We start from the raw sequence: 23,445 nt of genomic DNA on the forward strand, positions 1-23,445 counted from the left end.
GAGCTAGGGGGCTCGAAGAAGACAGACACCCCCCCACCCTGACCTTCATTCCAGTTGGGGGAAAGCTCTGCTTGAAGTGACGAGAAAGCCCCACCACAGAATACATCCAAACCGTGTCCCTCAGCGCTCAGGGTACTGTTCCTACAGACAGGGCTTTTCAAAGTGTGGATTTCTTGTTACTGTTTTTCTGCTAACAGCAATGTCTTTTTCATGTATTTAAAAATATTTCAACTCTTAGACTATCTTTCTTCATCAGGGGAGTGAAGAATCACTTAAATTATGAACATAGGGTGTTCAATAGTGAAGAGTTTCTCAAAACAAGAGCTCCGGGGGACCAGCAGTTTTATAAACAGGTAAGAGGTGTGTGGGGTTTGTGTGTGTGTATAGTCGCTCCTTCGCCCTTTTCTGTATCTAAAGTATTTTTCAAGTCGTGTTTCCAGTATCTGTTAATATTCTATTCAGTGTCTTAGCTTTTCTAAAAGTTTGTTTTAGCGTGGTTTCTTCTGATCCTTTGGCCAGCTCTGATTTTTTTTAATTGGCTTTTTAGAGTGGGATTTACATATAACAGAATGCACTCATTTTAAGTATAGTGAGTGCAGAGTTTTGACCAAGGCGTGTACCTGGTCGCCCCTTCCTCAGTCTGGATCTAGAACCTTTCCATCATGCCGCACAATTCCATGCCCTTCCCATCACCGCCCCCTTCCCAGGGCCGGGCAGCATCCACACTCCCTGGGAGCTGACTTGGAGATTGTTGCGTGTGAGTCTGGAGACGGGGTGCGCTGGCTGTGAGGTGCGGAGCGTTAGAGAGGCTGCCGTCCCCAGGAGACGCCAGAATCCATGACGAAACACAGGGACTGCGGCTGCTGCTGTCCCGGGGGGCAGGGTGGTTTGGACTTTTGAACTTTCTGTGGTTTTTCAAATGCAAAGAGTGGCTGATTCTTTGAGATTGGCTGGTGAGGGATTGAGGGGAAATCTTAGATTATGATAAATTAAGAAAGCTACCTGTGTCTGGGCACTTTTGTCCAAAGGTGCTGGCGAGAGGCCTCGGGTCGGGAAGGGCCACCCGTGCAGTGGCTGCAGCTGCCCTGGCAGCTCGGGGAGGAGAGGACCGTGGACCAGGCGCAATAACCTGCCCCTCGGTGTCTGTTCCAGGTCTTGGATACCTACATGTTTCATGCTTTCCTCAAGGCTCGGCTCAGCAGAAGGATGGACGCCTTTGCCCAGATGGACCTCTGCACGCAGTCCGAAGAGGACAGGTTTGCATATTACATTCTAAAGGATGCACGACTCCTTGGGTGTCCGTGTGCTCAAGGAGCACAGTTTTATGTGGAAGGATAAATGATAAATTCGATCAGAGAAGTCTCACATTTAGAAATTCATAATGAGTCGGGTAACACGTCAGGCTCCTCCCCGTGCACTTCTGTTTCTTGCGGGGGGCGCTGGACGTACCTGCAGCGGTAGCTCTGGGTCTTTGTGCTGTTTTCTCCCCATTTCCTTCTCTTTCTCTCCCCACATCGTCACCGTTTCCCGCCTCTTCCATGCCGCTTTTCCTGAACCCCTCAAACGCATGTCGGCTGTCGATGACGCCCTTGTTCTGTGTGTTGTGGCTTCTCCTGGGGTGTGGACTGTATGCAGCCCTCACTACACGTGGGAGAGCCAGGAGCGTGCCCGCCGTTTCCCGCTCGGTGTGGCAATGCTGGATTCTGGTCACCACGGTGGGGAGAATGCCCAGTTGAGCCTGTGCTTCAACCGTTGCCGTGTCTACGAGGTGTTGGGTTTTTCCACCCAGGATAGACGGGATGCTCCTGAGTCCAAGAAGACCCACCGTGGAGAAGATGGCCAGCCGGAAGCCCTCGGCCCCGCACGGGGCTCACAGGCGCATGGTGGTCAGCATGCCCAACCTGCAGGACATCGCGGTGCCCGAGCTGCCGCCCCGGAACTCGTCGCTGCGGAAGATGCGTACCGAGGATTGTGGAGGCAGCCACACAGGTGGTGCAGCCACGCCCGTGCTGTGGCTTTCCTCACTCACTTGGTTCTCATGCTGCCCGTCACTGAAAGAAACCACAGCTCGTTTCAGTAGAAGCGAAGGGGGGCTTATGGCTGTAGCTTTCTGGCAACTAGTCATTTGAAATATTTTTAGAACATTCATTTTGCAGACTGTGCTTATTACAGAAAGCGATTTCTCGTCTGCATTTTCCATCGCCCCGTCCCACTGTTTTCATACTTGTGTGTGTATATGCACGTATGTGTATGTGTACATAGGAGATACGTGTTTACATATATGACTGTCTAAGGGGATGCAGCAACTCTTAGGCCCCCAGTGATTGCCAGGCCCTTCCTACGGGCTGAGGGTACAGAGGAAGCCAGTGCCCTTGGGAGAAACTGCAGTGAGGCCAGCGCTGTGAGCCGCTCGGACCCCCAGTGGCTGCTGCCTCGGGCTAAGGCACCAGTACCAGCTGGTACCTCCTGGCGCATTCGCGGGAGAGCTGGAGGCTGAGTGGGGATCATGCCGGCGACGCCAGGAGGGGCCGCGTGTTCAAATGAAAAGACCTTACTGACCTTCTGGAGGCTCCTGGTGGGTCTGAGTCCCCTGCACAGCTGCTTCCTGGCTGTGTGACCCTGGGGTACCCAGTAGCTGTGTACCGGGGACCCGGGGAGGCCTCAGTCCCCACCCTGGGAGATGGGCATGGTAACAGTACCCATGGCGCAGAGCTGCTGTTACGGTGAATGAAACAGCTGTTTGGGAGGTTTACCCGCCTGGCAGGTGCGTCTCGGCCTAGGTTATTAGCTTAGTCCTTCAACAAAGACTCACCGCCACGTGTTTCAACTTAGCATCAACAGTTTTAACAAATAACACTATTTGTGCCATGGGAGCAGTGAGGGGCCCCGTTCAGCGTGGGGCACGTGGAACTTTCTGGAAGAGGCACGGGGCGTCCTGCTCCACGCTGCACCCGAGGCACAGAAACGGCCCTGGGCAGGGTGATGCGGTGGGAACGCGTGTCTGTTTCTAAGGTCCGTGCTAACCGTTCATCTCCCCTTCACTTCTCAGTTCTGGACGTGCCCCCCAAGTTGACATACACCTTCAAGATCCCGGAAATCCACTTTCCACTGGTGGGCCAGTGTGTGCAGGCGTTCCACGCGGACTGCGTGGCCCAGCTGAGCAAAGCCATGGACTCGCTGGCCCCCGAGAACTCGGTGCTGCTGGCGAGGTACTTCTACCTGCGCGGGCTCGTCCAGCTGATGCAGGGCCAGCTGCTGGGCGCCCTCCTGGACTTCCAGAGCCTGTACAAGACGGACGTGCGCATCTTTCCCGCCGACCTCGTCCAGAGGACGGTGAAGTCCCTGTCGGCGCCCGAGCGCGCGCAGGCCGAGCGGACGCCCGAGCTGCGCCGGCTCATCAGTGAGGTCGTGGACAAGCCCGAGGACGCCCCCAAGGCCGACGACCGCGTGAAGAACTTCGAGCTGCCCAAGAAGCACATGCAGCTGGACGACTTTGTGAAGAGGGTGCAGGAGTCGGGCATCGTGAAGGACGCGGGCATCATACACCGGCTCTTCGAGGCGTTAACCGTAGGTAGGAGGATGCCCGCGGGGTGGGCGGCGCAGACCTCGAGGCATTAACCGTAGGTAGGAGGATGCCCGCTGGCTGGGTGGCGCAGACCCTCGAGAGCAGGTTGGCCCAGCCTGGAGGAGCCTTGCGGGGCGGGCGAGGGCTTTACCTGCTTCCTGGGCTGGCCGAGGCTCTGGGAAGGGGGTGGGGATGGAGGGCCTGGTGACACTTAATGGCATCTCTCCCGTCCTGGGGGGTTGCTCGCTGTGTGCTGACCCCTTCCTCCCACATGGGGACGCATGTCTCCAGCCGGAATGCTTCAGGCACCTCCACCGCCGCTGCTTTTGTTTCCCACGTTTACTGCAGTCGTCTGGTTGGTCCAGAACCCTTTCCTCCCCTCCCTCCTCAGAGGGACACTGTCCCAAACTTGACCTTTCCCTTCTGACCAAGTTCTTATGCGTTTGCGGCACGTGGATGCACCCACAAGCAGAACGTAGGATTTGTGCGTTTGTAAACTGTACGTGACTCACGCGGTACGTGTGTGTTGGTCTGCATTTTCAAAGCGTATCCGTGGTGCTCACAGGCGTCTCGCCGTGCCTTTGCTGCCGACGGTGTTGTGCACGTGAGGGCGGCGCAGCGTGTTGGCCTGTACCCTTGGTCGTGTCCGCCTGTCCTGATGCTGACGAGTGAGGCTCGCAGCCTGCCCCCCGGTCGTGGATGGCCTTCTCTAGGATGCTGCTGCAGCCCCGTCGGGAGCTGCCATCCCCCCAGCAGGTCCCTCAAGGCGGGTCTGCAGCACGGGAGGCTGCCCAGCCGCACCTCCTGGGCAGCGCGGGGTGCAGTTGTCTGAAGTATTCTGCGGTTTGGTGAGCAAGGTGGCCTCGCACTGAGCGTCGGCACCTGTGCTCGGGGCGTCTGGGCCTCTCTCCTTGGAGCTGCGCGGCACAGCCTGGCCTGTTTTTCCATCGGGTCGGATCTCCTTCCGTGTCCTGTGCGGGAGTCCCTGTGTCCTCTGGAAAGGCCGTGCTTTGCTGGTAACAGGTGTGGGATGTCCTTCCTCGTTACGCGGCTGCCGTCAAGTTGCCCGGCCTCTCTGTACCCACGCGCGCCGCCTTCCCACCAGTGGAGGGATGGGGCCGCTTGTTCACAGTCCCTACATCGGTCTGATGGGGGCGCGGCCGGCCCAGCGCCCACGGGACCCTCCGCGTGGTGTCACCTTATGTCGGCCGCGGAGAAGTGGCCCGTCGTGGCCAGCCAGTCTCATCTCCCTGGGCATCTGTGGGCGACTGGTGCTGCCCAGGGGACTCCCATGGGCAGGGCAGTGGGGGGTGCACTGAGTCCGCCAGGGGCAGAGGTTCTTGCGGGGTCAACCAGCAGCACCCAGGCCACCGGGAGGTGGGGTGCAGGCGCTGTGGGGCTCAGCGCTCTCAGAGGAGGCCCTGCCCCCCCCTTCCCACGCGGGCCCTCGCGAGGACACAAGGATACGAGCACTAGGCCAGCTGCAGGGCCTGAAGTACCGCGGCGTAATCCACCCGGGGGGGCTGTTCTCGTGTGACGAGGTGTCTGGACGTGCAGCCGGCCCTTTCCTCTCCCCCCAGCCCAGCCCGTTGCTGCGCAGCCCGGGGGGCCGATGGCCTGGGCGGCGCTCTTTTCCTGGGAGAAGAGGGCCTGGCCCTCCCAGCTCTCATCTCTCCTTGGCCAGAAGCGTGTCCCACGGGAGCCAGACAGTGTGGCTTACGGCTGAACACGTGGGCGCTGTCCAGCAGCCCCAGACTTGCGGGGACGTGAAAGGACACCCGGGAGGGCATCCTCAGATGACCACGGTGACAGTGCCGTCGATGGCCCTGTTGTCACTTAGGCTCCATTCGCATTGCAAGCAGGTCATTGTTGGCCTTGATTCTGGGATACGTGCACCGTTGTCGCGCAGCATCCAATGTACGTTTCTGCCTGACGGGCGCGTATGTGCTAATAAAAGGAGGATTAGGTCAAAGCCGAAGGTCACCATCTTAGAATAAACGGATGTAACATAAGAACACACGTCGGAGTCTGGTATTCGAGGTGCAGGGCCCTCACGACCTGGCCCCAGGGCGGGGAGTCAGCTGTGTGTGGCCTTCAGTGTGGCCCACGGGAGCTGGTGACCCTGCCTCCCCCGTAAGATGAGCTGGAGGGGTTGTGTTGGAGTGCGGGTGAGGGGCAGAGATGAACAGGTGGCATGTTTGTGCAGAATTGGAGACGAATGCGCGTTCTGTCCGCGGCTGCGGGTGTGCGTGGTGGCCCCTCGTGTGCACGGTGGCTATTGCTGTGTGGGTGCCATGGGCGTGCGCCGTCCAGCTGTGCTGCGGCCCTGGCAGGTGTGGCATCCACAGGCCCGCGTGGGCACCCCTGGCCTCTCTGGTGTCCTTCACCCCGGCTCTCAAAGCCCGCGAGCCTGCCTCCCGTCTGCCCGCGAGAGGAAGCTGTTTCCGGTTCTGGGGACCTGCGCTTCGCTCTGCTTGGCCCCGGCACTGTGCAGGGACCCAGATGGTGGGAGCATTTGTCCTAATGACAGAAGGGACGGGTTTCTTGGCTCCAGGCTCCACGTCCCAGCATCTTTGGCTCCAGCTTTCATTAAGTAATGGCTTCGTGGTTCTCCCCAACTCCCCTCTCGCGCTCTCCTGATTCTTGGGCTTTTCCTTGGCTACGTAGACTAAACATCCTCTTCCTTGTCGTCCACTTAAAATAGCCAAGTGCTTCTGATTAAAAACATGATGTTCAGAACCGCCAGGGGGTGTAGATGGAGGCGCTCCAGTCAGAGGCAGCTACACGGAGGAGCCTTTCCGAAATGGAAGCGGGATGAGAACCGTGTCACGGGGTCGGGGCCCCACCCTGATGCGCACCCTCTTGGTGCCTCGCTGCCCAGCACAGGGACCCCCGGGCCCGTCTGCCTGGGCACCTGCCCACCGGCCCTTGTGCTTCATTTTTTTCAGTGACTTTCTTTTTTTATTTTTAAGATTTTTTTTGACGTGGACCGTTTTTAAAGTCTTCAGTGAATTTGTTACGATATTGCTTCTATTTTGTTTTGGTTTTTTGGCTGCAGGGCATGTGGGGTCTTAGCTCCCCGACCAGGGATTGAACCCACACCCCCTGCACTGGAAGACAAAGTCTTAACCACTGGACCGCCAGGGAAGTCCCTCAGTAACTTACTTTCTAAAAACGACCCAGTATATACAGATATCCCACTGTGGTGTGATTCTGTTTGGATCCAAGGACGTTAAACAAATTTGTAAGTAGTAGACCACGGTTGTAAGGCAATTAGAAAAACACAGGTGAGCCAGAGGAGAGTCAACTCAGAATCCTGCCACCTGGGAGGTTTTCACCTGAATATTCCTGTGCCTGCCCTGTGTGGGGATGAGGCCAGACTCAGTTGTGGCCACGACATCAAATTCCCCAGGAAACCGTTATCTGGTAGGTGTTAGGGAACCAGAGCCGAGCTTTCACAGCCTTTCTTTTTTGTTTTTTTTGCGGTACGCCGGCCTCTCACTGTCGTGGCTTCTCCCGTTGCGGAGCACAGGCTCCGGACGCACAGGCTCAGCGGCCATGGCTCATGGGCCCAGCTGCTCCACGGCACGTGGGATCCTCCCGGACCAGGGCACGAACCCGTGTCCCCTGCATCGGCAGGCGGAGTCTCAACCACTGCGCCACCAGGGAAGTCCTCACAGCCTTTCTTGACCTCTTAGATCTGGCCTCCAGCCAGGCTGAGACGGGGAGGCTTCTGCATCCCGAGCAGGCCCCCAGTGGGAAAGGCAGACCCACGAAGGCATGGCGTCGGCAGGCCGTCTGCCTGGCACCTGCCCACCCGCTGGTAGGGCTTCCCTCTCCAGTCCTCAGTCTCCTGATCTAGGACCAAGCTGCCCAGGGTAGCTGGGCCTGTATAGAGGGTAGAGCACAGCAAGCATTGTTAGATGCCGTGAGGGAAGAGCGCATCAGCTTAGTGGGCCCTTGTCTGGGAAGGCTGCCCATGGGCCATTTTATCTGGGTCTTGAAGGATAGGTAGGAGTTTTCTGGTCCGAGCACTCCAGACCAGCATGTGCAGAGGCACGTAACAACATGCTTGTCACTGTGCTGGGATGCAGGAGTGCGAAGGGGAGGAGGGGCCTGATCCTGGAGGAATCTGGGCCTGGTGGATACGAGGAGCCTCATTCTAGGCGTGGAGTGAAGCAGGCTGCCGGCGGGGGCAGCTTAGAAGGCGGGAGGCCACTAAGGAGCTTCTTCCTGGGTAGGATGTGAAGGGCCCTCTGAGGACGGAGGGCAGACAGATCCAGGATGCAGAATGGAGGATGCAGGAGCCAGGCACAGGGAAACATCGAGCTTAGAACGGGCCGGACTTCTTAGCGGCTGAGTGGGAGTTGGGGGTGGTTCCAGCTCCACGTTACAGACAGGGAAGCAGGTTCGTTCCACAGCTGGCCTGTGGTCACACTGCTAAACAGTAGTGAAGCTGGGCTTCGGACCAGCTTCTCTGGTCCGAAGCCCCTGAATATTGGACATTTGGGAAGGTTGCTGTATCAACTAAGATCATCACGGTTACAAATAGTAACTTATTTGCTCATATACCCAAAGAGTACTGAGATAAAGCCAGCTTCAGGTAAGGCTTGATCCAGTGGTATGGGAGTGTCACCAAGGATCTGGTCTCTTTAGCATTAGCTTCGCCCTGGGACTGGCCCCAAGATGGCTGCCACCAGCTCTAGAGGTGACACAGGACTTTGTCCTTGTCCCAGTGTCCCTACCTGGTGCCCTAGGAGTTACTGTGACTACCTGGCTACGTAGGGGCTGGAGAGGGCAATGGGCTCAGGCCAGATCACGTGCCCACCTGGGCACCTGGGGAAGCTGCGGAAGGAGGGGACGCTTTCCAGGTGGTTTCCATCCAGGCAGACTTAGGTGCTGGCGCCACCCGCTATGTCCTGCGGGTAACGTGCTGCTTCCCGATTGTAAAGCAACCGTTCTTGAGGCACCTGTGTCCGTGGCTGTAAGAATCTCTTTTTTTTTTTCTTTATAAAACTAAGGACACCAGAAACAGATTGACCCAGAAACATTCAAAGATTTCTACAACTGCTGGAAGGAGGCAGAAGCAGAGGCCCAAGGGGTCAACCTGCCTTTTTCGGTGACGGAGCAGCTGGACAAAAACGAGTGTGTGTATAAGCTGTCAAGCTCCGTCAAAACAAATCGCGGCGTGGGCAAGATCGCCATGACCCAGAAGCGCCTGTTCCTCCTTACTGAGGGGAGGCCGGGCTACGTGGAGATTTCCACCTTCAGAAACATAGAGGTGAGGGCAGCTCTGGAAGCCGCCTGGGCTTGGGAGGTGCAGCAGCCGGACAGCCCACCGGGCTCTGCCAGCCGTGGGCCCGTCACAAGCCACTCATGGTTTGTGCCTCAGTTTGCTCACCTGTAAAGTGGGAATAAGGATGCACCCTCTGAATAGGAGTGATGTGAGGACTGAATAGATGGAGTGGGTGATGTGTTCAGAGCAGTAAGTGCACCGACAGCAGATTCTCTGTTCAGCTGACTTGTATTTGGGGGAAGAGCAAGAAGCAAGGCAGGCTTGTCCTTTCGCTGACCTGGTTCGACAATGTAGGAGAAGCATAGACGTTGCTTTACTGGGAAACGGCCGTGGGCCAGCCTGTGAGCGGTTCCATCTCGTTTCCTGATCAGGTTCCTGGCTGGCCCACGCTGTTCATTTTATAACAACTTTAAATGTCATCTTCCCCACTAAGGGAATCTGAGTCGAGATCCTGACTCATGGCTTACCTTTATTTTCCCAGGTTTATTTCCTAAATCTATAAGCGGTGTGTTCCGTGTGTTAATCCAGTTACTGCATATTCCCAGAGACAGAAGAGGCATGAGAACTCCCCTGTGGCCCACGCCTAGGGCTGGGCCAGTGGACGCACCTTCTCACTGGTTCCTTCAGTTTTCCCCCCAAGCCTGCTTTGACGGGCTTCCTCCCAGAAGTCCAGAGACAGAGATTTAAGGAGGTGAAAGAATGAAGCATCTTTAAACGCTGAGGACGAGTCCACCGGTGTGTCTCTGTCGACGTGTGGCTGACAGGTCACACTTAGACCCACCAGGAAGGCTCGCTGAGCTCCAGACACCGCCGTGACCCTGACTCCCCGTCACCTGTCTCTGAGAACAGACCACCTGGAGGAGCCCTGTTCACCCCACCCCGGGCACCCGGCGCCGGGTACTTCAGGGCCTGCTTGGGTCCTGCCGGACCTCCCACCCGGGCAGCCCCAGCCCCAGGCCAGCCTCAAGGACTCTGCCTTCCCATGGGGATGTCAGCCAGTGCCCAGTGGGTCCCCTCAGTGTGTGCAGACCGCCACCCCTAAATGTATTTCCTATTGACTCCAGGATCCCTGCGGGTGTCATTTCACTTACTTGGCTCTTTTTCCCTCTGCAGGAAGTCAGAAACACCACAGGAGCTTTTCTGCTCCTGAGAATTCCCACTTTAAAAATCAAAGTGCTGTCCAAGAAAGAAGTCTTTGAAGCTAATCTTAAAACAGAGTGTGACCTGTGGCACCTGATGGTGAAGGAGATGTGGGCTGGGAAGAAGCTGGCCGACGACCACAAGGTCTGGGGCCCGGTCTGCCTTTTTATTCTCACCCAAAGCTCATGTCTCTATAATAATGCTCAGCATAAAGCCGGGTGGGACTGGGGCCTGGGCGCGGGATCCATTGAATTAGATGAGGTCTCATCAGAAGGCATTAAGGATGCTGCGGTGCGCGTGACCCAATGCAAAGCCCTGGGGTCTTGGGGGACGCCCTGGGGGCAAACGCAAGGGCTGGCAGGGTGGTGTGGGTGGACTGTGGGAGTGACCACTCTGCACTGCCCCCTGCCCCTGGTGACACCCCAGGGAAGGGAGCGTTGGGGGCTGGACTCTGGCAGGTCTGAGCTGGGTGGTCCGGGCACACCCTGCTCTAAGCGGCTCTTCATTTTTCCCCTTCACAGGATTAGGGTTTTGGTTGGGGGGAGGTGTTAGATTCCTTCCACAGGGTTACATTTATATCCTAGGGACTTCTGTACCTTCACTTACTTTGGGCCAAACTGATGGCTTTGATCACACCAAATTAAGACTTCCTAGTCATGAAGGGTACCGTGGACGGAGGGTAAGACTGAGGACACACGGTGCAGGGGAGATATTTGTCTTGTCTAAATGGCAAGATGAGACAGGAAAACACACAACAAAGTGGGCAAAGAGTACGAATAGGGGACTCTCATGAGGGAGCAGTTCAGAAGGTTCTGGAGAGCTGTGCCCACGGATCCTCAGGGAGATGCAGGTGAGGGCGGCACCCAGTGGAAAGCGTCAGGAAGAACGTATGCTCAGTGGTGGGAGAGCTGCCGTTTCTGATGGACGTTCTGTCACTGGAGAAGCCCAAGGTCATGGAGACAGAAGGAGCGTTTCTGTTTGGAGCAGGAAGCGGGGACTAGGTCCTAAGATTCCAATACTCTGTGACTTCGCGGCTCCCTGTTTGGTTTTATACCCACTGGTTTATTTACCACACACTGGCTCATCAAAGCCCGTGGGCTGGCAGACGTCTAAGGAGAGTCGTACGGACTCACGTCCCGCCCTCTCCTTTACAGTGTCTGCGGCTGCCTTTGCCCTTGACGGCAGAGCTGAGTTGTCGTGGCAGAGACTGCATGGCCCACAGACCCTAAAGTGTTCAGCACCTGGCCCTTTACAGAAGTTTGCTGACCCCTGGTATAAACAGCCAGTGTATGTCTCAACTCAGAGGACGTGATCACGTGACATCAAACCCAAATCTAAACTCTTCACGTGGCTTTGAAAAACACACATCTTTGAAAGGGTTGTTTTATGTGACGTGACAAAGTCTTAGAGTGAAATGATTTCAGTGAAGCTGTGCTGAGATGACTGTCCCTCCCACAGGACCCCCAGTACGTCCAGCAGGCACTGACCCACGTCCTGCTGATGGACGCCGTCGTGGGTGCACTGCAGTCGCCCGGCGCCATCTACGCGGCCTCCAAGTTGTCTTACTTCGATAAGATGAAGAACGAAAGTAAGATCAGCATGTGTTCAATGCAGCCGCGGTGTCCTGAGTTATGTCTTAAGTGATTTTTATCTGGTTGACTTTTGTCTTGTCCATTAGAACCAATCCCAAAGGTCTCAAGTTTTTCTCCTGTACTTTTCATTTTTGAATATCACCCGTTGTTCTGCATCTTTCCTTTCCTCACTTAACACCTTGGAGCTCTGTGCTCCTCAGGACACGTCGAGGCACCTCATCGTTTCAGTGTCTGGGTTACTAGAGTCCACTCTACCCCGGATGGTATTGCTCCTGAGTCTTAGTTGTCAGCGACGGAATTGCTGCTGGCTGGTTCAAGCAGAGCAGAAATTCGTGGAAGGCTGTTGCGCGACTCACGGAATCGCCGTCGTGGTCGCTGAGTTCTGCGGTCAGACACACGCCCACTGCGGAGCTGCGGGGGCCTCTGTGCCCGGCTGCCCCTGGCTGCTGGACCTTGCCGCGCGAGCGCGTGGAGGCCCCCGATGGCCATCTCTCTTTTTTCTCTCGATTTGGTCAGTTTCCCTCCATAGCAATTCTCTGATCTCCGCCTGTAGCTTGAAATCTGGCTCTCACATTCTGGAAGCCATATGGAGGTTGGTGGTAAGCTCAATTTTTTATTTTTAGAAGATTTTTCAAGTCTAGGAAATAGCAAGTAGGTAAGAATAGCTTTATGCATCATTTTAGCTACTTCTATTTTGTTTCAACTTTTAAATGATCTCCTAAAACCAACTGTCCTGTGCTTTGCATAAAGAAGCAGAGAGTAGAGGATTACTTATCGCTATTAACATTACTATGTGCCGGAAGTCACGTGTGCTAGGTTAAACCCACAACATGAAATTAATTCATGAAACACGGATGAACAAGTTGTAGGATGTTTTTAAGATGACATCTAGTTCTATCTGTATGCACTTTTTTAAAAATAACGGTTTTGTTGAGATACAGTTCACCTACCGTTCCTTTTTACAGTGCACGCCGTACTGGTTTGAGTGTATTCAGAGTTGTGCAGTCGTCAGCATGATGGGTTTCAGAACATTTTCATCACCCCAGTGATAAGCCCCATGCATTTGGCGCCACCCCTCACCCGCTTCAGCAACCGCTAACCTCCTTTCTGCCTCTCTGGACTTGCCACACTTTGGCCGAGTCTGTGCACTTCCTCTAAGTGAACTCACCGGGGTGTGTCCTGTGTGTCTAGCTTCCTTCATGTAGCATCACGCTCCAGGCTTCACCCGAGCGGCAGGTGTCACTGCTTCATTCGTTTTGGGCTGCGTGTATTCTGCTCTGTGGATACGGCACAGTTTATCCAATCCTCACCTCCCAGCTGTCGTGAATAGCGCTGCTGTGAACGTTCACATACAGGTTTTTGTTTGGACGTGTGTTTCATTCCTCTTGGGTGTATACAGCCAGGAAGACACTGCTGTTTAAACTGTCGTCCCAGAATCAGGGCAAACAAGCCTCGGTTATGTGTGGATTCCCCCTGGTGCATTTTCCTCTTTGCTGTGTCTGTCACTAACTGTGCGATCCCTGGAGCTTCCTGGTCCGAGGACCCCCCCCCCCCCCACCGGGAGCAGACAGGATGCTCCAGTTGCTGGAGTGACTTGGAGGCGCCCTTGTCAACAGTCCTAGAACCAGACATCGATTGCTGGGTTTGTCCCCCCACCTTAATTAGGAACAAAATCAAATACACACTACACTTCAGCTGCTTAGACCACTCCAAGCTCATGCCTGATCTTTGTCAAGAGTTTACAGAAAAGCCTTCTCACTCCTCTGGAAATAACACACAGTTACGACGGCAGCACCCAACAAACGACACTCTTAATTCCATACGGCGAAGGGGGGATGGTCCAAGCTCAGTGTCCCTGATTCCTTGTTCCCAATCAAGAACTGGTTTCCCTTGTGTAAAGCGGAATGAGGCAACCATACATGATCCTGGGCTTAAGTTAAGAGCTTATGGTCCATGCGTGATGGAAGGTCTAAAAATGAAACTTTCTGAAATCTGCACCCCATCCCTGGGGTGGGGCATTTGGCAGTGACTGGAGGTATCTGTGGGGGTGTGTGTGTGTGTGTGTGTGTGTGTGTGTGTGTGTGAGTGTGTGTGTGTGTGGCAGTGGGGAGGTTGCTACTGGCATTGACTGGGTGAGGCCAGGGGTGCTGCTAAATGTCCTACAGCACACAGGACGCACCCACGGCAGCCACATTATGTGACAAGGGTGAGAAACCACTCGTGGGTTAGATTTATGGAGAAACGTGTAAAGTCTTCTCTTGGCCAGACCATACGTGACGGTTGAGTGTGGACAGAGGTCAGATCATTCAGCTTGAGAGCTGTGTTTAAACAAAAAGCAATGTGAGACGTTGGCAAATGCTCGCCCTCTGGCCGGATACGCTTGGCTTTACTTTAATGTCCAGTTTAAAGAGAGCGTCGTCTTCACAAATTATGAAGTTTTACCCCAGAGCTAATACCCTAAGGAAAGCAGAATGTGCAAGGCTCTTGGATGACCTGGGTCTCCTCCCGTCTGGGGAACTAATCCCCCGTGTCTGCATTTCAGTGCCCATGGCAGTTCCGAAGACGACCTCAGAGACCCTGAAGCACAAGATCAACCCTTCCGCGGGAGAGACCCTCCCGCGCGCCATCGATGTCCTGCTCTACACCCCAGGTGGAGGCCAGTCCCTGCTTTGTCACTGCTATTTGTTTGTTCTTAAAATTTTATTGACGTATAGTTGATTTACAGCGTTGTGTTAATTTCTGCTGTACAGCAAAGGGATTCAGTTATACACGTATATACGTTCCTTTTCATATTCTTTTCCATCATGGTTTATCACAGGACATTGAATAGAGCTCCCTGTGCTGTACAGTAGGACCTGGTTGTTTATGTCGCTGCTGTGTTTGGGACAATCTGAGAGCTTAAGACTTGTGGTCAGGGTCAGCGCTGAAGTGGAAGGGCGATGGCAGGATGAGGGTGGACGGGGACCAGGTGGTTTTCTACTGTTGGAGGGCGGAACCCTGAGCAATGAGGTGCGGCCTCTCTGTGGACTCAGAGGCCGGAGCGGGGCCGTGAGGGGCCGAGTCCCCGTCCGGCCTCGCCATCCTCACGTCCGATGGATAAAGGCCCTGCGCTTCTGTCTTTGGTCGGATCAAGCCCATTGTCACTGGGATGGGATGGCTGCACCTCCTATGCTGATGTGCACATCTGACAACGCGGCTCTTCCTGCTTGGAGTGGTCGGACAGTCCCACAGACTTTCAAGGCCCCTACGAGCTGCGTCAGAGTGATAACAGCAAGAAGACAGGGTTGCTGCCCAGGCCTGGGGGTAAACAAAGACGGCCCTGTGTCACAGGCGTACAACTGTCCAAATGCTTTTACTTAATTCTGACTTGCAGAGAGTTGCAGCAGAGTGTTGCTTCAAGGTTATAGTGTTGGGAACAAAGGAGCTCAGTTCTGGGCAGAAGAGAGCCTTTGAGTCCGGTCGCCCCATGTTCGGCCTGTCCGCATCAGGAGTTGGCGGCGGCGGCGGCATCCGTGCACCCGCGTCCTTCACCCTCCGAGGTTCGTGACCTTGCGGGGCAGTCCGGCGATTCACAGCCAGGAGCTCACATTCCACATGGTTTCCGATGGGCAAATCGAGTTTCTGTGGCAAAGCAGCCTCCTCTCTTCCCTGAACGTCCAGAAGACCCAGTAAAGCAACAGATCTCAGACGAAAGAGAGTCGAGAGCGGCCGAGCCCATCCCTCTGGAGACGTCATTTATCCAGTCGAGGCGCTCTGTTGATGTCACTCGGCTGTGACAGCACAGACCAAGACGCTTTTCATCACGGCATCTGAGTAGACGAGCTGTCCTTAGATCTACGCTAGTTTCCCTTAAATTAAGCCTGACTAGACTCTGGGTTTCCTGTCAAGGGCTAGTTCCCGTCCCGCTGAGAACATCTAGAAGGGCCGGACAACATATAAGAAAACAAAAGAGAACGGAGCTGCTGGTACTGGAAACAGTGGCTGAGAGAGCTTTGGCCAGCCATGTGGGGTCAGGGGGACGAGCCTGGGGTCAGGACGCACCCGTCAAGAAGCGGGCAACCCCTCCAAGAATGCCGAGAGTCAAGGGAGCCAGGCCCCAGGCACCGAGCCCGGCTTCAGAGCATCCCAGTCTCTGGGGGATTGAAGACTGTGTCTCAGTGGGCAGGATCTCCCCCAAGGGGGCCAGGAGACCAATGGCGTGAACACCCCAGAAAGACTGGCAGATTCACACTTCTTGCACTTGTGACGGAGGTGGTGCTACAGAGCAGGGGAGGGGAAAGACGGTCTCCATCACAGAAGGCGTTGGGACGTTGTGCATCTGTGTGGAGAAGATGAAGCTCGACCACACCTCAGATCACACGTGGCCATCACTTCACAGTCTAAACGTGAAAGGCAAAAACATAAACAAATGAAACTTGGAGACGATAACATAGAAGATATTCATGACCTTACGGTAAGGAAAAAATTCACAAATAGCATATAAAAAATACTAGCCATAAAGGAACAGACTGGAGAGTTAAGGATTTTTAAAAGAAACTTCCAAACGAGTGAAAGTGGTGGTTGCAGACTGGGAAAGGGATGTTCACAAGACAAGAGAACTGACAAGCGGCTCAAGTTGGGGATATTTAAAGAACGGCTACAAGTCAAGGAGCATGAGACAGCCCGATTCAGAAATGGGCAGGAGAGGGGCTCCCCTGGTGGCGCGGTGGTTGAGAGTCTGCCTGCCAGTGCAGGGGACGTGGGTTCGTGCCCCGGTCCGGGAGGATCCCACATGCCATGGAGCGGCTGGGCCCGTGAGCCATGGCCGCTGAGCCTGCGCGTCCGGAGCCTGTGTTCCGCAACGGGAGAGGCCACGACAGTGAGAGGCCCGCGTACCGCAAAAAAAAAAAAAAAAAGGGCAGGAGATATAAAGACTTCACCACGGGGGAGATCCAGACGCCCAGCTAAAGCCAGCAGCCTCATCGGCATCAGAGAAATGCAAATAAACCACAAATGAAACACCAAAGTCTTCACGCCGTTAGGACGGCCAAGACGGAGAGCGCTGACCAGGCCTCGTGTTGGCGGTGACGTGAGGCAGCGGGAGCCCAGCTGCCCTCGGGGATGTGGCCACAGGCTCCCTCCTTCCTCTGTCCCTGCGCCCACTTCCCTCTGCCTGAAACGCTGCCCACGAGTGAATCCTCAGGCCTCCCCCAGATCCCGGCTCAGGGAAGCCACCCCCGGGCTCCGTCTGTCTGCGTGTTTCTCTAGCTGGAGCCAGCTTGTCCCCGAGACTCGAAGCTCCGAGGGGCACGGGAGCTCGGGCCGTGCTCACCTTTGGTCCTGGGAACCCAGGGTGGCACCTGGCCGGGCAGGACCTGAGTCACGTAGGAACCACGTGCTGATGCAGCAGAGGGTTTCACCGTTCCGGGTTGCTTTCCTCTTTAGGGCATCTTGACCCAGCAGAAAAAGTGGAGGACGCTCACCCCAAATTATGGTGCGCTCTGAACGAAGGCAAGGTGGTCGTATTCGACGCTTCCTCTTGGACGGTTCACCAGCACTGCTTTAAAGTGGGCACTTCTAAACTGGTGAGTAAACGAACGCGCACAGTCCTCAGTCAGCTTCCAGGTTAACTTGTGATTTTGGAAATTGAACATGTCCACCTGTATAGGTAGCGGGATTCACGAAACCCACGGCGTCGCTGAATCCTGCAAGTCTTTGATTTTTATCTCGAGTTTTAAAATGTAAGCTTGTTCCATCCTTCACTTAAATATTCTTCTTTAAGTGAGCAGATAATGGCTTTAACCACCCCCGCTCTGAAATCTAAAACAGGATTTCAGTCACGGAAAGGGCAGTGTGGTAGTCTCCCATTTACATTGTCAGTCACCAAAAGCAGACACTAGAATCATTTTAACACATTTGGGTTCGAAAACTAAGAACCATTTAAGTCAAATCTGCATGATATTATAGTTATCTCGTGGTTGAGAAACCTCAGTTCTTTGAGCTTTTAGACTGATAGCCTAGTCAACTTTAATTAAAAGAAAGTTAAGGGACTTCCCTGGTGGCGCAGTGGTTAAGAATCCGCCTGCCAGTGCAGGGGACACGGGTTCGAGCCCTGGTCCGGGAAGATATTGCCGGGGAGCAACTAAGCTCGTGTGCCACAACTACCGAGCCTGCGCTCTAGAGCCCGCGAGCCACAACTACTGAGCCCGCGTGCTACAACTACTGACCCTGTGCTCTAGAGCCCGTGCTCCTCAACAAGAGAAACCACCGCAGTGAGAAGCACGTGCACCACAACAAAGACCCAGCACAGCCAAAAATAAATAAATTAAATAAATTAAAAAAAAAAAAGTTAAATTCATGCAAACACAGCCTCACCCCACCCCCACAAATCCAAGGTCAAGTTTCAGGTCTGTAGCCCTCAGTGCCACCAGGATCAGCCCCCTGCTTTTTGGAGACTTCTCGAGGCCTTGCATGGCCCTTTGAAAATCATGTCTTATTTCTGTACTACGTGATGTCAGCCACGTGCCCCAGGGCCTCCACGCCTGGAACGTGTCGTGTGAATTCGTGTTTCCAGATGAGGGGTGATCAGTGGTTTCTTTCCGGTGGGGCTGCCTTTTAACTCGGCACTCCAGGTATCTTTGGCGATACCACCCTACTGTTCAAAATGCTGTCACACCTACTCCTTGGTGGGCTTCATCCTGTTCAAGACCCTCTGAGGGCACAAAGGAAGCCACTGTCCCAAGGGATTCTTGCTAGGAAAATCCTCAGGCCAACTCCTTTAACACAAAACTTCTTTTTTCATGTTTAATGTAAAAAGCATGGTGTAGTGAAGTTTACGTACCTAAGTGTTCCTCATTACTTCGTATCATCAACTTTGATGGCCACATTCCACCATCTAAAGATAATGTGACAATCTATGCTTTCAAAACTGGGGTGAAACAGAAAAATTGTGAATCCAAATATACGTTGCCAAGAGGGTGCGGGATCATCTAAAGAAGTTGCTGAACCATTTTCCCCGCGTTCAAACAGTGAGCCTCAGATGATAAAGGAACGGAATCCAAGGCACGTTAAAGTAAAACGTGTACAAAAGTCTAATAACGCTTTAGGTGAAATGAAAAACAAGGAGGAGAAGTTAAGGACTTCACTCTTATTCTAAAATTTAATTTCTTTCCTGTTGATTCTTAGTCACAAGCATTCCAAAGACTGTTTAGTAACAGAATAACTTAAAATCCTTGTGAAAATAAAATCATACGGCTGCATTTTGTATCAATCTCTTCTGCTCCCCAGTTAGGCCAGGTAACATTTAATTAAAGCAGAGAGTTATCCAGTTATGTGAAAATATCTTCCCACTGGTTTCACAGGGATATTTTGTACTGTTTCAACAAGACAGCAACTGGGGCAGTTATCTCTAGAAAATGCTGCCTCATCTGAAATTTGAAGTTCCAAGTGGTTTATCTAAGATATCTTTGGGCCACTAAAGAAAGGCATTTTACTAAAATGTTACAACAATTCTCAGGTAGATGCCTCAAAAGAAAGGGCTTTTTTAAGTGATTAGTTCTGAAATTAGCAAGGTAGCATCTTTTTCTAACTTATGAGAATGTTTATTGGTAAAATTAAAGCTATCAATTTTTTTTGTTGTTTTGCGGTACGCGGGCCTCTCACCGCTGTGGCCTCTCCCGTTGCGGAGCACAGGCTCCGGACACGCAGGCTCAGCGGCCATGGCTCACGGGCCCAGCCGCTCCGCGGCATGTGGGATCTTCCTGGACCGGGGCACGAACCCGCGTCCCCTGCATCGGCAGGCAGACTCTCAACCACTGCGCCGCCAGGGAAGCCCCAAAAGCTATCAATTTTTATGAGCTCTTTCTTCTGACAAAGATAAGTACCAGTAAGCACCATCGGTACTGATTATACAAGATTAGATCTAGCCTCAGCCCCTCCACAGCGATGTAACTGTTGCTCTTTGAAAGCTGCTTGGATCTGACAATCTCAGACCCTCGTTTGGTTACCAGTAAAATGTTGCCCATATCATGGATAGAGTCGGACACCGCTCAGGCAACGTCTAGGGAACGCTGTTTTAGGGATGCAGCCGGGTTGGTTGAGATGCACAGGCAGACACATTTGCGTTTCACATGTTTATGTGGCTTTGATAACTCTTCAGTGTTTTAGTTCTTAATTTCTAATTTCAGAAAGTCTGAAGATGGTCACTGGCATTGACCGTGCTAAGCCGGAATCCCCGAGAGCGCTGCTCTCTTAGCTGCAAGAGCACCGGCTAATATACAGTCTGTCCTCATTATGCGCAGATTCCATATTTGCAAACTTACCTACCCGCTAAAATTTATTTGTAGCTCCAGAGCAGATACTTACGGCGCTTTCATGGTTCTCCACAGACATGCACGTCTCCAGAGCAGGGAGAAATGGGCGCTGTGTGCGTGTTCCCAGCCGAGCTCAAGCCAGGCGACTCTGCCTTCTTGGTTCAGCTCAAACTGTAGACACGTGTCCTTTCCACGGCCTATTTAGTGCCACGTTCTTCACATTTCTGTGCTTTTTATCGTGATTTTGCTGTTTAACATGGTGCCCTAGTATAGAGCTGAGGTGCCAGAGGCTGGAATGTGCTTTACAGAGAAAATGTGGACCCATGCAGTTCAAACCTGTGTCGTTCAAGGGTCAGAGGCATCCTTAAACAGGAACACACGGCAAGATGATGTGTTGATCGAATGACAAGAGCGTGACCAGAGGCCGGCAGGACCCTAAGCCTGTCGGTCCCTGAGCGGCGGCTCAGCGCTGGCTGTGAGCGCACAGGACAGAACGACTGCCGGGAACACGGGGAACTGACTGCTCTGCTCTCTCCTCGGCCCCCTCAGAACTGCATGGTGATGGCGGAGCAAACCCAGGTGTGGGTCGGCTCGGAGGACTCGGTCATCTACATCATCAACGTCCACAGCATGTCCTGCAACAAGCAGCTCACGGACCACCGCTCCAGCGTGACGGGTCTGGTCGTGCAGGACAGAGCGCAGGCACCCAGGTCCGGCCAGGCTCCCCTGGGAGGAGGGGCCGTCTGGCTCTTGCGTGGGTCAGGGGTGCCAGAGGGAAGGGTTCCCATGGCCGTGGGCCATGGCCTGCAGGGCCCGGGCTGCGCAGGGGAAGCAAAGCGGGTCTGGAAGGTGAGTCGGGGACATTCCTGTGTGGTGTGGCCATGATGGGTGCAGAGCAGCGGCCTCTGCTGGAGACTGAGTCTAGCGTGCATGCGGTGCTCGTAGCAGCTGGTACCCCGCCTTCCCTGCCTGCTCTTTGGCTCTGGTGTTTGCCTGCCATCCTGGGCCTGTAGACACATCACCCTAACCCCATGTCTTCTCATGGAACCCCTTGTGTGCCCGTGTCCAAATGTCCCCTTCTTATGAGGACACAGGTCAATGTTGGATGGGGGTCCATCCAACTATTAGCGGCATTTAACTACTTCTGGAAAGGCCCTGCTGCCAAATAAGGTGGCATTTTGAGGTGTTGGGGGGCTAGGATGTCAGCACGTCTTTCTTGGGGGACACAGTTCAACCTGTAAGATGTATTTACCTCGTCCTTCACTGGCTTTACCAGGTTAAGAATGCCAGCCCCCCAAGGGCAGCCCTGTGTCTGTCCTGCTGTCTGCCGTGTCCTGTGCTTGGGACAGGGCCTGGACACAGCAGGTGCCCAGGGGAGACGCGAGAACCAGGCGGGGTCCCTGTTTCCTTCTGTGAGGAAGCGGGGCTCAGTGGGTGTGTGAGGTATGCTGAGGTCACCCACCCTGAGCGGGCAGCCCCAGCCCTGGGCGCAGGTGGCCACAGCTCCTAAGCTTTTCTGCTGCTTCCCTCTGTGCCACCCCCATCCCCTTGTGCCCCGAGTTTCAGGGCCGCCGCCTGTCCTCAGTCGGGTGGACTTAGGTCCTCATGTGAAGATGCCATGCCCTCAGGTGGTGGAAGGGCCGCCTCCCCGCAGCTGCTGATCCTTGGACTTGAGCTTGGAGGGGGCGTGTGCCATTCCCGGCCCCTGGCGGGAGGGGTGGATTTTAGTTAACAGCCCTTTACGGCTCTGTTCACAATTCCTGGCGGAGGCAGCAGCCGTGGTGGAGGTGCCGGGGGCGGGGGAGGGGGGGGCGGCGCTCAGAAACCCGCCCCTCGACGGCGCTGGCGTTTCGCTGGCCGTGCTGTGGATGCTTACCTGGTGGGAACTTGAAAAGCACACGGTGTTCTCGGGGCCACAGTTAAGCGCCTGCATGCGTGTTCACCCCACAGCACTGTGTACTCGTGCAGCGCGGACGGGACAGTCCTGGCCTGGAACGCGAGCTCCCTGCAGGTGACCAGCAGGTTCCAGCTGCCGGGCGACGGGCTCTTGGCCATCAGACTGCACGGCGGCCGCCTCTGGTGCTGTAAGTGCTTGGTCCCTGCGCTTGGCTCCTGGCTAACGGCAGGGGAGCCAAGGCCCCTTTCCTCTGCCACACGCGTTTCCAACTTTGACTGTGAAACCCTGGTTCCTTCTTGATGCACGCGGCTCCCCACACCCCTCCTGAGTTCGCTGTGTCCCCGGCGGCCCTACTCCCTGCGCGGCCTCCCCGCCTGCTCCTGTCTCTGCTCTCGCCGTGCCCCGGGGGGCCGTTGCCACTCCTCCCGGCAGCCCTCTGTGGCCCGGTCGTTTGCGTGCGGGTCACATCTCCCCAGCCGTGCTGTGTGCTCCCCTCTGCCCCTCCCAGCACAGACCTCGGGCGGGGACGTCTGGGGGTCTGAGGGGGGCACTTCGGGGTTGACGGGAGGTACAGACGCTGTGCCTAGTGACGTGGGCGTTCTGCATTTTCTGCGCATCACCGCACGGAGGTTGCCTGCACTTTGAAGTCTTCCCTGGTGTATGTATGCCAGGTAACATGGGTGATGGTCGTGGACGCTTTCTAAATTGCATGTTTTACGTATGATGAGATGCACAAAACGTATGGACAGTTTGTTGTGTTTTTAAAAAATTTTTATTGGAGTATAGTTGTGTTAATTTCAGGTTACAGCACAGTGAATCAGTTATATATATATCTCCGCTTTTTTTTTTTTTGGATTCTTTTCCCATATAGGCCATTACAGAATATTGAGTAGAGTTCCCTGTGCTATATACTAGGTTCTTGTTAGTTATCTATTTTATATATAGTAGTGTGTATATGTCAATCCCAATCTCCCAATTTATCCCCCCCGCCATCCCCTGGTAACCATGTTTGTTTTCTACATCTGTGACTCCACTTCTGTTTTGTACTTACTGTAAGTAAGTTCATTTGTACCTTTTCTTTTAGATTCCACATGTAAGTGACAGCATATGGGATTTGTCTTTCTCTTTCTGACTTACTCAGTATGACAATCTCTAGGTCCATCCATGTTGCTGCAGATGGCATTATTTTGTTCTTTTTATGGCTGAGTAATATTCCACTGTATAGATGTACCACATCTTCTTTATCCATTCCTCTGTTGATGGACATTTAGGTTGCTTCCATGTCCTGGCTATTGTAAATAGAGCTGCAATGAACACTCGGTGCATGTATCTTGTTTCAAATTACGGTTTTCTCCAGGTATATGCCCAAGAGTGGTACTGCTGGGTCATATGGCAGTTCTATTTTTAGTTTTTTAAGGAACCTCCATAGTGGTTGTATCAATTTACATCCCCACCAACAGTATAGGAGGGTTCCCTTTTCTCCACACCCTCTCCAGCATTTATTGTTTGTAGATTTTTTTAAATTAATTAATTTACGTATTTATTTTTGGCTGCATTGGGTCTTCGTTGATGCACGCAGACTTTTCTCTAGTTACGGTGAGTGGGGGCTGCTCTGTTGCCGTGCGCGGGCTGCTTCTCATTGCGGTGGCTTCTCGCTGCGGAGG

At 54.1% G+C, this 23,445-nt stretch overlaps 1 protein-coding gene across 2 annotated transcripts in view; it reads left to right on the forward strand.

Moving 5' to 3' along the window:
- Positions 1–23,445, forward strand: part of DENND3 (DENN domain containing 3) — a 59,572-nt gene that overhangs the window by 28,084 nt on the left and 8,043 nt on the right. For both annotated transcript variants that reach the window (XM_059995250.1, XM_059995251.1), the window contains exons 10-20: positions 257–353; positions 1,153–1,256; positions 1,790–1,989; positions 3,050–3,571; positions 8,587–8,846; positions 9,975–10,145; positions 11,460–11,589; positions 14,136–14,243; positions 17,018–17,157; positions 20,434–20,594; positions 21,835–21,968. In XM_059995250.1, the coding sequence (XP_059851233.1) occupies positions 257–353; positions 1,153–1,256; positions 1,790–1,989; positions 3,050–3,571; positions 8,587–8,846; positions 9,975–10,145; positions 11,460–11,589; positions 14,136–14,243; positions 17,018–17,157; positions 20,434–20,594; positions 21,835–21,968 (2,027 nt within the window). The remainder of the gene's footprint in view (positions 1–256; positions 354–1,152; positions 1,257–1,789; positions 1,990–3,049; positions 3,572–8,586; positions 8,847–9,974; positions 10,146–11,459; positions 11,590–14,135; positions 14,244–17,017; positions 17,158–20,433; positions 20,595–21,834; positions 21,969–23,445) is intronic.

The sequence above is a fragment of the Delphinus delphis genome, chromosome 17 (assembly GCF_949987515.2).
Source record: "Delphinus delphis chromosome 17, mDelDel1.2, whole genome shotgun sequence".
Lineage (NCBI taxonomy): Eukaryota > Metazoa > Chordata > Mammalia > Artiodactyla > Delphinidae > Delphinus > Delphinus delphis.